This window comes from Mycteria americana, chromosome 8, assembly GCF_035582795.1.
Source record: "Mycteria americana isolate JAX WOST 10 ecotype Jacksonville Zoo and Gardens chromosome 8, USCA_MyAme_1.0, whole genome shotgun sequence".
Taxonomy (NCBI): Eukaryota; Metazoa; Chordata; class Aves; order Ciconiiformes; family Ciconiidae; genus Mycteria; species Mycteria americana.
This window is the reverse complement of record NC_134372.1, coordinates 47,735,082-47,752,866: the sequence shown is the minus strand read 5'-3', so window position 1 is coordinate 47,752,866 and position 17,785 is coordinate 47,735,082. Positions and strand designations below refer to the sequence as shown.

Genomic DNA, 17,785 nt, shown 5'->3' with positions numbered 1-17,785 from the left:
TAAAATTGCATTTATAAAGTCCTTAGGATTTTGCTCCTATTAAGTTTGCATTTGAAAAAGAGTCTTAGCACTAAAACTTGACATAAAATAAGGAAGAGGTTGGGGGTTGCCCCCCCCCCCTTTTTTTTTTTTTAGGAATATTTATTTTTAAAGGAAGACAATCTAGAGAGCAAGCCGGATGGCATATAGCTAATTTAAGCAAATTTAGAATAAGGAAATAGTTTTATACAACCCACCAACACAGATTTATTCCCTCTTCAATGCATGAATGTATGTTCAAGCTTGCTTACTTCAATGCATAAACATTTTTTTCAAATTTACTCTAAACACACACCCATGAGAACACTGGCTCCTGTCTAAGAACTCACTTTTCCCAGCTAGTAGAGTGGATTATCAACAGGAAAAATCCACCTTCCCAGCTGTTTTGGGAGGAGCCACTAACTAAACATACCATTTTACTGACACATATTTTCCTGGCTATGCAGCACAAAGGCAAAAACAGACACCACATACACAAGGAAAACCTCTGTAACAAGCAACAGCTACCACCAAACTGTCCATCAGTTGTTTTACATTTGGAAATGAACCGTTATCAAGTTGTAAGGACTCAAAGAACCTATAAAGCAGTTTGGAGAGAAAACAGTCACACAGAAAGCACAGTGGTAGAGAACAGCTAAAATAAGCATTTGGAAGTCTTCACCACAGCACAACAAATCTACAACCACCAATGAACCTTCCTCTGTGATTAATCTGCCTGAGTAGGAACTCTACATCTAGTTTGAAAATAACTGAATGAAGTTTCTTCTGTATTACCAGGAATCACTAGTGTTGGATAAAAGATTATTTCTGTGTTCTGTATCTACTAACACGAAGACTCCAGTAAAATTCACTCAATTCTTTTTCAGCCTTAAAGGAGAAAGAATTTCTTATGTTCAACGCTTAACTCCTGAAGAATGATGCTTTCAAAAGCAGTCTGCACAAGGAGGATGAGGTAACCGTTCCATTCAAAACGTCATAAATGTTAACCAAGAAACTATAATTCTGGCCCATGTTCTACATGGAACAAGAATCATGGAACATGGAACATGAATGGCTACAGAATTTGCTGACAAATTCTGACAATGAGGCATCATGAGGCAGAAATTTTTCAGAGCTGATGCTGTGAAACTTGAGCCGTTACTTATCTGGAAGAAAAACAAAACAACAATTGGGACCAATACAAAAAGGCGCCATTATGCTTGAAAAAGGAGAGTTTCACAGGATTGTCTTAGACTCCAATTTGTACACAGCAGAAACAGATATCCACAAGATTCCCTGCAGATATGGGAATGTGCTCCCCATTAACTTCCCTGTGAGATGTTCTATTCTCTGTTTTCAGATTTATTTATTTTAAAGAGACAACAATAAGAAATCTGCTGAATATATACAAAATTAAACAAGGAATTCTATGTAAAGTCAAAATTTTGGCCAACCTGACAAAATCCATCAGCGGAAATCATTAAAACTTATTACAGCCTAGTGCACCCTCATACTGGATTATTCCAATTTCTTTTTTCCGTTTTTCCATCTCATACTGAAGATGAAACAACTTTAATCATTACTTATGTACTAAAATACAGAAAACAAAAACCACGGAGAAGAAGGAGGAAAGCTTCTGAAATTCATTCAGATCCCAAATGAAGCAATTCTTTCTATGAGTGCTGCCAGTACTATACACATGGAGGAGATGGAAAGAAAATATTAAGAGGGGTCAGGGGGAGTGCTTCAGAATCCCCGTGTTGTTGCATAGGCTTCAGTACTTTCCACTTGTGTTCACATATTCCTTTCCCCATAAGCATTAGAACTTGGAGAGACTGGTTCTGTAATTTGCCTATTCTTGGACACAACTTAGTAAAAAATTTAAAAAGCATGCACCCTACAGATATTATTATATTTTGGGATTTTTTTTAAATGCAGTTTACCAAATAATCTGTTAAATTACAGGTGAAAATATTTCTAAAAAAATAAACATACCAGATAATGATTTTCAAGCGTGCATACTTAGTCTCTGCCAGTTTTTTTTTAAATATAAAAGGAGGTTCTATATTTTGCATAAGAAATTTGCTGCCAAAGGTAATTTTCAGTACAGAAAACGTGTGAGTCATAGATATGACCATTAGTCTTAACTGTTGGTTTTTCATTGCCAATAACCTATCAATCACACAGAATGCAGCCAATGACATAAAAGAACATTTTGGCAATACCAAGACCATCATCTCCTCCTCTTCCCAGATGAGGTTTTCATTTAGAAAGAGAGAAAAATAAAGCAAAAGGAACTAACTGACATTTCTATCCTCCACAAGGTACAAGATCAAAAGCGTTTCTCCAAATGGATAAAAATTACTTGTGGAAAAACTCAGACTGAAATTTTCAGACAAGAAGTTATTCTTCTTGTTTTCCTAGACACACTAATGTAGACCAGTTAATGGAATATTTATAGCAGTGCTCAACCAGTTAAAGAAAAGAAAGAAGAGAGTCCTCTGTTTAGACCATTTCTGAGCCTCCCTTGCACATGTGAACACCTGCAAATAGGTAAATAAGAGCTCAGAGACAGAGCTCAGCTTAGAGACATTAAGTTAGCCACATCCACATCAACTGCTGTTTCCTGTCTATACAATACTTTGTGGTCACTACAACACCCGTGGAGTGTGTGCTGCTTATCTGGAAGGCAGGGTTCCTGAGGATATTGTTCTCATCTTCCTCTACTGTACATATTAGAAGATGATGCAGAAAGAGAGGAGATCAGGAAGGCAGGAGTTGGAGCTACTGCTGGCAGACTGCTTGTACTAAAGGTCTCCAGCCAAACACAGCCTAAAGGAAAGCAAGTCTGGGAAAGAGAGCTTAAACTCTAGTATTTTCCAGTTTACTGCTGGGGATGAACATGAAAACTTAAATGTATAGCTCGTGCATGTGTGGGGGCTCTGGAGGAATATTACAATTAGCCCTACCATGAAGAAAATCTAAATGTTTTTCAAATGATATAGAAAAATACCATTTCAGAAGTGTGGTGTTTTCCTTACTTCTTTTTCTTCTTTATCTTTCACTAACACTTGTGTTCATCTGTAAGAACAGCCACTCTCTGGATCTTTTCATGGCTATTCAGGAAGATAATATTAAAATGCTCCTTCCCTTTGATGACCACCTGCTTCCTTTGCCTTCTGCACACACAGTTAAGATTCCCTATCCAAACAGGAATAAGGAAAGTGACTTATGAATTTGCACTATAGTATACATGAACAAAACCACGAACCGGCAAAGCATACGCAAAAATACATTGGATTTATGCCAAGAAGATGAATGCAGCTCCTCATCTCTCAGGATAGAGCAAACTTACCAACAATCAAACCATTTACCAAGATGAAGACCAGTGGGACACTTGCTGTAGGGTCGAGAGCTGCATGGGCACTTGAACAGTTAAAGTTTTCATGTCCCTAAACCGTGAATTCGCCTAGTCACAGCCAATTGCCAGAAAAGCAGCTGTGTTATCCATCATTTTCAGTAAGAGTTCAGTCATCAAAAATTATCTTTGGATTCTTTGCATTTGGAACATCACATAAAAGCAGACATTATAAAGACAGCACTAATGATTAGGTCCTGTAAAAAGACAAGCCAAAGTACACCAGCCATCACTGGAGAGAGATTCATGGATCTGAAAACTGAGAAAGCTGTAATCAATTTATAATAAAGATAAAGCAAATGCAACATTTATTAAAACATACCGTTAACAGTTTAAGAACATTAACATCAAATTTTCAGCTCAAATAAGTCAGAGCCAGACATTTTCCAAGTTACAAAATACATCTATATAGAGTTTATTGTACTCGGCCTTACCTACAGAGAGCACCTCTGAATTGGCTGACAATCAGAAACACATGAATTACTAGCTTTAAGACCAACTTTATCAACCAATTTTAAAAGCTGCTAAAATCTGTTGTGGATTATTCTGCTCTGAGAAAAACTAAACACACCTGTAAAATCAAGTGTAATCATTCATAAATTACAACATCCATTTCCAACTAGTTCACCAACTAACCAACAGCTAGATAATGCTACAAATAACCCAAAGAACCTACCACTTAAAAAGTCAAGCTTGTTATTGTTACTTCAGGGATTTCACAACACCTGTATGGGTACACAAGCAACTTCACACCCTGTTGTCTTTTTTTTTTTTTTAAATAAAAAAAAAAAAATCTCTTATTTCAAACACAACTGAAACTCCGTAAAAATTAAATGCACAGCGAAACACAGTCTCCAAAGAACCTTTTGGCCTAAGCAGATACACAAAAGCAGCAAAACCCAGTACATCCAGGCCATGGGTGACACAACTAGGATTGAAAAATACTGTAACAGAAATGGCATTAATTATTAGTCTTCTACTTTTGATTATGTACAAGAAAAGGACAGGTCATAACTTATAATTAACAGGTTAATACAAGCCTCTTTAAAGATAAATGTACTCATAAAAATACAACAGCAAAGATATCTTTTTTTCCAGACAGTACAGAAAGAAATTTACAGTTGTTACCCTTCTTTGAGCCTTAACTTCCTGAACCAGCTCAGTAGTAGTACTGCAACCTACTGGAGATTGTATTAAGCATGAAATGAGAAAGGCTGATCTATAAGGGAAGGACAGTCATTTTCCATTACAAAATATGTAGGCTTGACTGATCTTGAACACAGTTACTATGAATGAAATGATCTACTGCAGCCTTAGTACTACAACAGCAATTGCTATCTGTTTAGAAAACACTGTATGAAACAAAAGTAGAGACTTTGAATCCTTTCTTATATAATTAGCTACTTCTAGATTTATTTTCCAAGTTTTCTTACAAATTCTAATATCTAACAGCATAAGTCTGACTCGTGGCACTAGAAGTTTGGGGGAGAAGGAAGCACCATTATAAACTAGCTTTCAAGACACTAGTTACAGTAACTGAAGCCTTGATGGTCACCAGATAACAAACTGCAAATAAATACGTTAGGTTTCTGCAAACAGAACTCAAACACACAGCTCTTACAGAGCTGGTTCGTAAATAATTTCCATCATGTATCTCTGTTTTTCTTGCTTTTCATAATTACCCAACCAGTTATGTACACTCGCCACCACACACACATTTTTATAGAAAGGCCAAGGATGCTGCTACTCTGAGAGCTCGTACTGAATCTTTAATTTCCATATACCCTGAAGGGATGTTAAAGAAACACCACTCTCCACTTTTTACAAAGAATACAATTTTTAAACTTATTAGGAGCAGATTTCCTGTCTCATACTCCACCCTTCAGTATGGAACAGAGATTGAGCTAAAGATATGCAAAAATGTACAGTTCCACAAAAAGGAAAAATTCTGTTTGGAAAGACATTCAGATTCCAAACAGTGTGTTTTTTACGTTTGGAAATGTATCAGTTAAATAGCATCTGCTGCCAAATAAAGCAGATGGAAGACTGGCTCTTTGCCATCTTACCAACCTTGCCGAGACCTTACTAGATGTTAGGCTGTTTCATCCTTTTGAAGCTCTGCATCCATCTATAGCACTTTTCCACCTCCTTAAAGTAAAATGAGGACTCTCCAAAAACACTCTAGATTATTTTTTAAAATGATACTACTATGTGTTATTTTCCATAAGTAGCAAGACCCGTTGTTTTTGCAACTTTTAACAACAGTACTACTGGTACTTCAATCTGGTGTAAACTGGTATGCAAATTATTTTTAAATACAACTTAAACTTCTGTCATTTCCAAAGGAAGATGAAAACTTGCCCCCTTTCATCACAAATTGATCACCTGCTCTCCTCTTCATTCATTCGTTTTGTTGCACTCACAGAATTAAATACCCCAACTTACAGGAAAAGTTTTCAGGGAGTGCTCTCACTGCTGGATTTTCAAACTCCCAAGCATCTCCAGAGACTGTAACATTAAAAAAATTTAAATTCTCAAAACTGGAATCCAAATGAATATATAAGGCTTTTCTGCCCCCTTCTGTTTATTATATGCTTGATAAATTACTTCTTAAAATATATAGTATGTAACATATGCTTCCACAATCCGGTGCACTGCTTCAAATACATTAAGATTTTTAGAGTTTCACTAAAATGTAATCCTAATAATAATTTTCATCCATTTTACAACATTCATGAGGTAAAAACTGTCCACTTTCATTAAACACAATAATTCCCTTCAATTGTTTATTTAGGCAAAAGGAAAAGCATGAGCCATATGAAGGCATTTGTCCTGAACCAAATATCAAGTCACGCACCCTTTACATTTATTTCTTGAATGCAATAGCTGGCTAGGCTCATGGAACCACAGAATTAAAGGAAATGTTCTGCTTTCCCCAGAACTCACCTAACATGACCTTATGGGATTCGGCAAGGGGGTAGGTTAACCCACATTTTAATACTACTATAATTGGTTTTAAATGTTCTTAGACACTAATTACACTAGTAAATGTCCCCCTAATCTGCGTATAAAACTCAAAGCCTTTTTGATCCCCATGTACGCCCCTCTCTTTCATTCTCAGATACCCTTACAATTAAAGGATGTTGATTTCTGAAATGGCTTGGCACAAGGGGCAAATTCTGTGCTCATTCAGTTCTCTCGTTTCTTAGCTTGCTATTGTGAATAGCAATATATTGCACCACAAGGGACTTCACACAACTGCATTTCTGGTTTCGGTGCCATAACTTTCACATAAGGTTTTTCTTTACAAAATGAAAACAAAAGTATTCACTAAGGTCTCAGATGCAGAACAAAGTTCCTGTGTATTAGCTAAGTGGGAATAAATAAACTGTTTACCCACATGTGGTTCAGAGCAAGCACAAATTACTTCCAACGCTTTAAACCTCCTAATTTAAAGGATTTTGCATTTGTCATGGGCTAAAGAGTAACAACCAGGAAAACTTACTGTATGATTACCTGGCAAATAGTAAAATATTAAGCCTTGTAACACATCTACAAGACTGAAACCTTTGTCTAAAACTCGAAGGAAGCTTATTATCTAACACTTTATTTTCAGTGTACATTGCTGAAAATCTTAGCTAGCATTATATTTAAGAATTGAAAATTATACCTTCCTAAAAGATTATTTCTAGTGCTTTAAGCCTCACAGGCATATTTTAAACACTACCACCACAATTAAAAAGATCCAAGCCACACATTTTGCATCCATTTCTCAGACATAAGTTATCAGCTGCTACTTGCTAGGCTCTCATTTGAATCACTGGACTATTATAAATGATATTTCATCAGAAACCATTAACTTAAGAAAAATTGGACTTGGGAGAATGAATCAACACAGTTCAAATCCTGGTCAGTTTGAAAAGTTTTATAGATTAAGTTATTCATGCATCCCATACATGCATGAAGTATTGAACTCTCCAAAACACAGATGAAATGTTGGTATTAAATTGTTATTTTAATTCCATAACTGACCTTGCACTCTCAACCTAAATGCTATCTGGAAGTTATACATTGTTTCTGAATTTATCAAATCCCAACAACAAATTACCAAACACTTGGCTCCTCAATATCTTAGTGCAACAATAATGGAATGCAAAATTCCAATGAGAACACTGCTGTACAAGCTTCTTAAATCCAAGATGCCATTTCTCCTTAGTCCTGTGTGAATTTTAACTCCCAATAGTGAAGGGAGTAAATGTAAAATCTTCACAAACTGATGGTTTGTAACAAAAAAAATCTTCACTTGCTGGTGGTCTGTAACAAAACTCCAGGCAGACAGCCAACAGGGCAAGCTTAATTTCAAAATATCTAAGTCCCCAGCATAAATGTCCGAAGCAAAATTTACCACTGTTTGCAGCACTGCTGCTGTAGATCTTACAGGATACAGCAAATAACAATAAGAGTCACAGTCATGAGAGTTTTTAAACTATTTTCAACATAAAGTTGTATCGATCCTAAGTATAATGAATTGCAGAAGTCCACTTAATTCGTAGCAGGTACAAATTTCTACATGAAATTCATGTTTCAATGCAGGTAAAATAAAGAGACGTAAATCTGTATTCTTACTGCTATGCAGGACCTGAATCAATCTCAAGATGTTGAGGCTGGCAAGTTCTTGTGACAAATTAGACTTTGGAAAGTATTGTCACGTTTTTCAGGGAATCAAAGATGTCAAGGTTTTTTATTTTCATACCGCAGCCAAAGAAACTAACACTATGCAGCCCTGGATAAAGAAAGAGGGGCTGACATCTAATCAAAGTATTCCTTTATTTGATTAGTTCAGTTTCATAAACTGAATTTTTGAATGCAAGACAGAACCCTGATTTTCAGGTAAACACGTCTACTACACCTCAAGAACGTATCTGGGTTCTTCATCTATCCACTTATATATTTCCAGTCACAACAATTCTTCCAGACTAAAATACTGCTCATCACTTGCTGGCATTATAAGGTGACAGTAGCTAACTTCCTTCATTTAAGAAAACCACACAAAACATACTTCACACATTCAACTTGAAAACAAGAGTGAGTGAGCATGTGTGCTCGTGTGTGTGTTTATACATTAATGCATGTGTAAAACCCCTTGATCACCTGCTTTGCAGTAAGGATTTAAAAAAAACAACCATGGGAGATAGCAGAACTGAACAGAGGCCCCAAAAGGCATGCATGGCAGTTCAAATTCTGACTCCCTTAGTCACACTTCCACTTTACCAGAAGTTTTTGATCAAAATATCAGCATTTTGCTTATATTTGTGTGCTCTTTAAAAAACTTGAGATTCTAAACAAAATTTTAAAATTCATAAAAAAGGGGTAAAATCCTCTGAAGTCATGAGGTTTTCATGACGATCTTTACATTTCGTTAACATTTACTTTGTTCCCTAATTGCGAGTGTACCTGAAGTGAACATGATGAAAATAGATCACAGACAATTGTGCCATTTTTCTTCAACACCCTCCATGCCCAGACATAAACAGACTGGACTTGCATGTGAGAGCTATTCACACAAGGGCAGCACAATCCTCTCCAATTCTTCATGAAACAAACCCATTAATTTTAAACAGAACTCTTACTGGCTGAAGCTACAGACATGACACTTGAACTGGTAATTTAAAATAAATGTTTGCACACAGTACCTTTGACTGGTGACAGAAAGTGACAGGGAAAGGTTGTTAGTTTATTGATACCACAGGGTCCGGTCCAAAACAATGACAGAAGTTCATCTGCGTTTTTGTCAGCCACTCCCAGACTTACAGGTTTGCACTAAAGACGCTGCTGGATGAGGCCCCAGAAAGAGGCTCTAACATAAGATAGGCTGAAGGATAAATAAACCTGGCTTGCTTATAGAAAGGGACAAGGATTTCTGAAAACCTGATGAACTCCAAAGCTTCTCCAAACAAAACCTTTATAAAACATTCTGACTAACACTGCAAATCGCTGACTGTATTTTCAAGACATTATCTGTAACACTCCACTCCCTCTCACCCCCCAAAACATGGCGTAATTTTACGTCTTTTGCTGAGCTGCCTGCTGAGTTGTCTTGAGGACTGAATCTGCTTCCAGGGAAATATTTTTTCAGGCCTAGAGTGCAGTGCATGAGATCAGGCTCACAGCAGGCAGAGTAATGTACCTGCAACTTGAAAATAAACCATGTACCATACATCTTTCAGGATACTATATTCCATAATACATGCTTTGTTTCGAACTGGCTACTTAAAAAAAAAAAAGAAAAAGTCGTCCTGCAAATTGAGGGTCTTCAGACCTGAAGAGGTCTGAAGGGAAGAGGTCTGAAGAGCTAACTGTCTCCAGGAAGGGACAGTTAGCTCTTAACTTCAGTTAAAGACAGTAACAATCCCGAAGGTTTACAATATGAATTTATTTATCACTGAATTTAAAAAAAAAAAAAGGAAGAACAGCCATAAATTAAACTTGGATAGTGGTTTACATCACCTAATGAGTTATAGTATCAACTGCAGCAAATGTGGGAAAGAGGTAACTAGACACAGCAAAGACTCAACAGCCACTATTTAGCAATAAGAACTGAAGAATTACTATTCTTTTTAAAAGCCTGGGTTAGTATAGTAGGATAGTTTATTATAATCTACAGAAATCCTTATGATAAAAATGCAACAAAAATGAAAAATATATTCAATACCTGATAACATGAAATTAGGCTGGTCAAGGGCTTTGCAACTCATAGAAGAAAATATATATTAAAAAAATAGAAAGCGAGCTATTATGTTTTTTATACCAATACCTTGATTATATTTCTTCAGGTTTGGGGTTTTTTTTCCTAAAGACTTTATACAGGAGCAACAATAGTTTTGCTAAATCTAGAAGAACAGTCATCCTACAATTCTTTCCACCCCAACTGCATTTAAAATCATCTCAGTTTTCAATCTTGCATTATTTGGCTACAAAACCACTTGTAAACAAAGAAACAATCACACACCAGAAACACAGATCTGGAACTTGGGAAATCTGGAGCCAAAAGGCTTGCCAACTGGCACACCACAAACAAAGCAGAGGAACAAATCCTGTTCTTCAAAACCTATTACACCCTGTTGATTAAACTTAATGATAAAACAAATATATTAACGATCTACACCTACAAAAATAAAGCATATTCGTACGTCCCATCTGGTACACAACTGCATCAAGCCTTCTCTTTTGCATGTAAAAACAACCTTGGTTTATATCTTAAGATGGAAAAAGACAAATGTTGTTTTCTAAAACTAGCTGACTGAACCTACCAACACCACATTAACTGCAGACAAGACTATCTGAAGCACCTCCATTTTAAAAAGCTAATGTCCAATCCACTACCAAGTCTTGTTCAAGGATACCATATTAGGTCTTTGCACAGTAACTGAGTGCATTAAACACTGCAATTCCATTTAACTCTCCAGTTCCCATTAAAGACAAAAATATATGCAATTCTATCTCTACACTTAGTGATCAGTACCCCTAATCAGTTAGCCACAAACGCGTATGGTAAAGAACCAGATGTATGTGGTCTGTATGTCAACTTTACCATAACAAATGCTCAAGGAAAATATCTGAACAAAATAAAACTCAATTTACCTATTAATTTCCATGTTTCATCAGAAACACTTTTATTATTAAGTATGAAGAAAATATCAATTTTAAATTTAAGTCCTCTCCAAAATTAATACATTTTAAAAACTGCTCTCAATTACATCTACTTACCCAACAAAAATTTCCAAAATAACAGAGCAGAATTGTACAATGTAGTATTTGCAGAAAATACCCATAAAAACAAATGATGGAGGGTTCTGTGAAACCAAAACAAATTCCTATGTTATCTGAAGCAATCAACCTTAACCATTTATACTTGGGCTTATCCACTCAGAAAAATGATTAATGGAAAGACGTTGACAAAAATAACACTGTTTCTGGACTGAAATCTTTCAGATGAAATATTTTCTTCAAAACACGGATAAAAGATTTTAGTCACACTGTCACACTGTGCGTTCATCAATTTATAAATCTCAAGACCTGGGCACATGCTAAATTTCAAACTTATCATTTGAGGCTGCCATACTGACAGGCCATCAGGCATTGCACCAATTCTCCTATCCAAGAAACTTTCAGCAGCTACTGGAATTTTTGACCAGCATGGTACCTCATAAAGAAAAGAAATTAGAGGTTTTTAATAGCCGTACCGCCAGGAAGTGTTGCAGACAGAGGAAGAGAGACAATCACTTCCTGGATGGAAAAGCAGGAGTGTACTAACACTGCACAAAGCCGGACAAAGCTCAGAACACTGGGACGATACATGTACTCCCATTACTAATTTATTACATTATTTTGCTACTGTTCTTGGCTCTTTTCAAGCTCTGTATAATTCAACATAACTCTGTGCAATCTAAGGATTTTTGCCATCCATTCTACTAGTTCTGAAACCTGACAACGTTTCTTCCAAGAAATAAATTCTAAAAAACGTGTTAACACTATGTCTTTGTAGGTACTCTTGACAACTACATATTTTTAAGCAGCAGCCACTAAACATGGAGAAAATACTTTCTAAAACTCTATTTTTTTTTCGCATCAAAGAAAATGAGATTTAACATCTTCCTGTTTTTCCAATCCAAACTAATACTTTGCACTCTTATGACCAAATCTGACAAAAAGAAAGAGGTCTGAGACACATTCTGCTATCATGGGAATAGCATGGAAGATTTCAAATCCCACAGCAGGGAGCGTCATGGACCATACAGGAAATACAAGGCTCATCCAGTGAAAAGGTAGAGGACATAGGACAAAAACCTATACATACTATGCTTGTTTAGCTCTGCTTTTCATGTGATGATTTATTGAAATACAACACCTTCAAGTCTTTCCATATTGTTTATGGCCTATTGCTGTTTCCCCCAAAGCAGTTTATATCTCACAAATTTGGAATTATTTCCTTTCAAAAGAAGTTTTCTCCTGGTAGTTTTTGCTGTAGCTTAAACTTCTTACTTAGAGATCTAAAAGTTAGCCTATTGTTCCTCTGTATCTCAACTGTTCATACAAATTATTCATTACACAGCACCACGTACCCTTTATTTTCTTCCTTATCTGCACTGCAATTAGCTAGTATATAATGAAGTACCATAACAACGGATCAGAGTAAACAGTATGAACAAAAGAACTGAGAACACAATCCAGCTTTCATGAAGATGTACTTACGCAAAATTTCAAGAGCAGTTGACAGTACTGTAATTTCTGAATTCAACATTTTGTAGTTTTCCCAGAAACATCAGCAAGCCTCAAAAATCACATATCCAGAAAAGGATGTTGGAAGATTTCCACACATATCATTCCTCATGTGTTTAATAAAGAGACAGAAAGCAGAATGAGACTCTAAAATGAACTGCATTTCTGTCCTGGGAGCTAATAACGTGGGGTGGTTCCTGATTTATTGCAAGTCTCCTTGAAAACTTCGGCTTCATTTCCCTAATAAGAATTTTTAAAACCTGAAAACAACAGTTTGGCACAAAAAAAGGTATGAGTTATCCCAATAAATCAACATGTTAAGTTTACTAGAAAAGACAACTTAACATTGAACGTAAATCTCTGACAACCGTTACAAAGTTAGACTCCTGCCTCCCTAACGCAGCTGTATGGACAGATTATACTTTATCACTCCATCTTATAAGCAGCCAGTGTACAGTGCTGCACACAGCATAAAATTCCACATCATAGTCAAGGCAGGCCATAGTGCGTAGCTGTGAATTCACCTGGTACGCCGTAACTACACAATTCCACCACAAGATGACACAGAATAAAGCTCCTGTGTCCAAGTTGTCCTTGTTTTCATTGCATGATGACCTAAGCATATTTCAAACTGACAAGTCTTAGGAAATCAATTTAATTTTAAAAGCATAAATAGCACAAAGCAATCAAACTGTGTGAATTTATAATGCACAATTCATACACTTTACTGTGCGTACTGCTGTAAAACAAATTATGTTAAATCTGCACCGAATTAATGCAAGTAACTAGATTACCAGAAAAACTCTAAACAAAATTCACTATAGAGTGGAAGAGAAAAGATCACAAACCCTAAGGTATTTATCGAAAAAAGGAGAGTCTGCTTTACTGGCAGCGTAGCACCATCTGGTTGACGTGCTCTTGCTAACTGCAGCGTTTTTGTTAGGAGTGGCAAACCAGGTATTACTGTAGTGACAGAAGGAGAAGGATATTGAAGAATCTCATTCAGATGCAGAATCTGAAAATCACTATCCAAAATACTAACTCTTGTTGACAGCTCTCCACTGCCATCTGCAACATAAGGGGAAGAGGGAACGGTACAGAGAGTTGATACAACAGAACAGTCCATGCAGGCTTTAATTGGAAATAATCAACAAGTGATAAAGGTTTTTATGAATGAGACACAGGGAATTCAGTGAAACATTCTATCACTGTGAAACTGAAGTGTTACTAATGCCAAGTTAAACACATACACCCCTAACTATTTTCTTTTAAGTTGTATAGGCCACAGACTGCTAAAAGAACAAAAAGCCCTCAGTGCTTTATTGGCAAGATGCATTTGATAATGTGCAACCTCATACCAACACTAATATTTGGGGCAGAGAATCTTACAGTCTTCAAGACTTCTATCTAAATTAAATTCAGACCGTCTGAGAAGCCATCATCATAAATTTGTACACTCAAAACAAAAGATTAAACACCAAGCTCACCATTAACACACAGGACAGATTTCCAATGGTTACAGAGATTTAAAAAAAAAAAAAAAAAAAAAAAACAAACAGCCTCAGGTCTGACAAATCCCATAAGCAACTCAAAATAGTACAATTTACAGAGGAAAGCATTCACTGAACATGAATTAATAGATTCCCAAAGGGGCCATGTATTTCTGAAAATGTTTTTGAAGTCTTTCGTGCACAAACCACAGTAAGAAGTTCAGCTTATGCACAAGAACTTGAAGATCTCTAGTATAATGACAAAAAAATTAATAACAGATTTAAAGAAGGTTCCTTGAGAAATAATTATTGATAAAGTGTATTTAGCAAAAACACTGGTGTAATATTCCAGTTACTTGCTCTATGATCCAAATAGTTATTCCATGTACTTTATTTCTTTTGATATAGAACTTAGCCATAATTGACCTTTCCAATGTATGACTGGGAAGCCTTCAAAAGCATAGGTAAATGTAGACACAACACCTATTTTAAAGAAAAATTAAATGGAAAAAGGGAAAAGGAGAATGACCAATGCTCAGGATGTTTATCACCAGCACAAGAACAAAGACCAATAAAGGAATTCTGAACTGAGGCCCAAATGTTCTATTTGGACATCCAAAAAGGAAAGTTCTTTTGGAAAAGTTTGAGGACATCAACTGTTCCTAACCAGACAGGTGACTGTTACAGCAAAAGGAGCAGAGAGTACTCAAATTTACACTGAAAATAAAAAGGACATTCGAACTTTTAAAACAGAGATAAAGAAACACATTGGGTTCTGTATCATTTTAGATTTTAAAATAAAAATAAGGTATCTTTTGAAAAGATTAGACTACATTCATCAGAAGTAATCACGCTCAATGAACAATTGTGAGGTGACAGTCTGCACTGTGCAACACGTGCAGCTACGTGAGCAGTGCGTATCCCTCACGTAACAATCTCCAACGCTGAACCCTTATGGTAGTAAGGTAATACTCTATCTTGTTTCATAAATGCATGAACTGAAAGATATTATAATAAAATGCAATTACAACGTTGAGATAAATTTTTACTTTAAATACTGATTATAAAAATAGCAATACTGAAAATAAAGTAAAAAAAAAAAAAAAAATAAAAACAAACCAAAATACAGGCAGGAGCAAGTAGTGGCCTAGTAGAAAAGGATAATGTTTGTGGTGGGTGTTGGTTTTGGTTTTTTCCCCTTTATCTCACATGGATGAATCCCACAACATAAGGCAAGGAACTAATTTTTTCGATAGAGCTCTAGAGTAGTACACCTGAAACACTGCACCGAGTATAACATATCAAAAATATATGCAAAATATTTTTCAGATATTGAAAAAGTTCAGAAGATGGAAAAACAGACTAACAAAGATTAATTAAGTTAGTATACCTTGACTAGAATGGTATGACATGTAAAAGTTGCCTAAACACCTTTGTAATGGAGAATAAAAAATAATTATTTAGAAAAGTATTAGGTTTTTAGACAAAAGAGTCTTTTGATAAGCATATTTCTCTGGCTGGAATCATCTCCATGGCAAAATGACAGGCACATCAACATTTAGATACTTAAAACCATATTAGGCAACTCATACATAAAGGTACTGCAGGTCAAACCTGCTCTTTCATCAAAGTGGATTAGATTACTTAACAGATTTTCCATCTCCAACTTCTAACCCCAAAACAAGCACAGATATTATTCTAGCAAGAGTCTTTAGAAAACAAGCCCATAAACCAAACTCCATTGTCCTTCTGGTGAATAAAAGTAAAATGAGAACCAATTAGAATGATGATGAGCTCATTAACTCAAAACAGCCACATAAATAAAAGTAAGCAAGTCTAAAAAACCAGTCTAAAATAGCTGATGAGACTTTTCCAGAGGATGGATGAATCAGTCTGGTTTAAGTCAAAATGAAATGTGGAAACAGTTGCAAACTGTCCATGGACCAGTGTCTCATTCTAAGTAACATCATGAAACTGGTACAAAAATTACCTTCAAGACAAATCAATTCTACATTCATAAACAGCATACCAAGCTCCTGACAGCTATACAGAAAGCTACAGAGCTTGACGCCAAAGAAATGGATTTACGTTATTTTAAAAAGCACATTGATGAGTAATCTGTTCTTTTCTTACCATCGTACTTTATTGCACGTCTGTGTAGCGCCAAGAGGAGAACCTGCCACCATGGGGACTTGGATGGGGCTATGCTGTTTGTTCATGACAAGATCCAACTTCTCTTCCAATGATTTACAGGTAGCCTCTAGCGCCAGCAACTTTGCCTCAATGCTATCCAACCGCAGGCATATTGTCTGATTAATGGAATACAGGAATGACTAGAAAGGGGAGGATGCAAAAGAAACTGATTTTAAAGACTTAGGCATTTATCTTCAGCAACATACACATAAGGAAGCTCCAGATAAATGTGACTGGAAAACAATTCTAAAGGAACTAGAAGTGTGCCTAGTGACAAAATTCAGCCACGTACAAAACTGATGACATCCAGGAGCATTTTAGCATTCTCAAAGTCTTCCAGATCTTTATTTAGAAGCCAAAAGCATCCGAGCCAAACACATTTTCACCTAAGCACTTTGTTAGTATGATTTCATACACCACAAAAATCATTTAAAATTACATGCCAAAGCCTTTCGTTTGATACATGTAAAAACAAAAGGATTATAAATCTATGAACGCATCCTCCTGGATACAGTTAAATAAGATTTTTTCCTGCCCAAACAGATAAATTCAGATGATTACAGTGGAAATTATATCAACACAAATAACCTCAGAGACAATTAATGCCTCTCACTTGTCTCCTGAACAGCAAATCAAGAAAAGCAAATAAATAAAAATCTGTTTTCCTAAGCAATTTTACTCAAAAGAAAGCATATTCTACTCGGTTTCTCTTGGGAAAAACAGGCCATTAAAGGGTAATGTTACACACATTCTCCTTCGCAAACAGCAACTATGCCATCTTGTGGCCCTCCATTACAACTGACACACCTAGTCAAGCTGGTTTACAGGGCTGCTCCCCCGGTGCTCTTTCAATACAGAGCTTCAGTTTCTACGACCATTTCAAAAATACAGTTACATACTATTTAACGTGTGTAAAATACTACTCAGATACTTATGCTCCAAGACAAAAAAAAACCCACCACACTAAAGCACACTAGTGAGAACAGCAGGGGAAGTTCTGCAAGTACAAAAAGGCCTCAGCTACTGAGCCTGAACCAAATACGGCTTAACTACTAAAAGAATGTTGTTAGCTTAAAATAGTAATTTAAAACATGCTGAAAGTATCTACAAATTGTAATACAAATACATGCTCAAGTTTATCTTTTAGGTTAACTTTATTCACTTTATCAAAAAATGTACCAATAGTGATGTTTGAGTCACTGAAATTAATTCTGATGACATTTTATATCGCATATAAAATTAGTCTTGCTGCTGATTTTATATTGGAAGACTAGCCAATCATACAGATTTTTAAGTTTATGCACAAAAATGAACAAACGCTTACAAGAAGGCTATGAATAATTCCAGTATTATGTATAAACAGTTTATTTTACATTATTTTCTTTTA

At 35.9% G+C, this 17,785-nt stretch overlaps 1 protein-coding gene across 4 annotated transcripts in view; it reads right to left on the bottom strand.

Moving 5' to 3' along the window:
- The window catches only part of BANP (BTG3 associated nuclear protein), a 154,879-nt gene that overhangs the window by 120,401 nt on the left and 16,693 nt on the right, over positions 1-17,785 (bottom strand). For 2 of the 4 annotated variants that reach the window (XM_075510991.1, XM_075510992.1), the window contains exon 4: positions 16,339-16,538. The exons of the other annotated variants lie outside the window; for them this stretch is intronic. In XM_075510991.1, the coding sequence (XP_075367106.1) occupies positions 16,339-16,538 (200 nt within the window). The remainder of the gene's footprint in view (positions 1-16,338; positions 16,539-17,785) is intronic. 4 annotated transcript variants of the gene reach the window in all.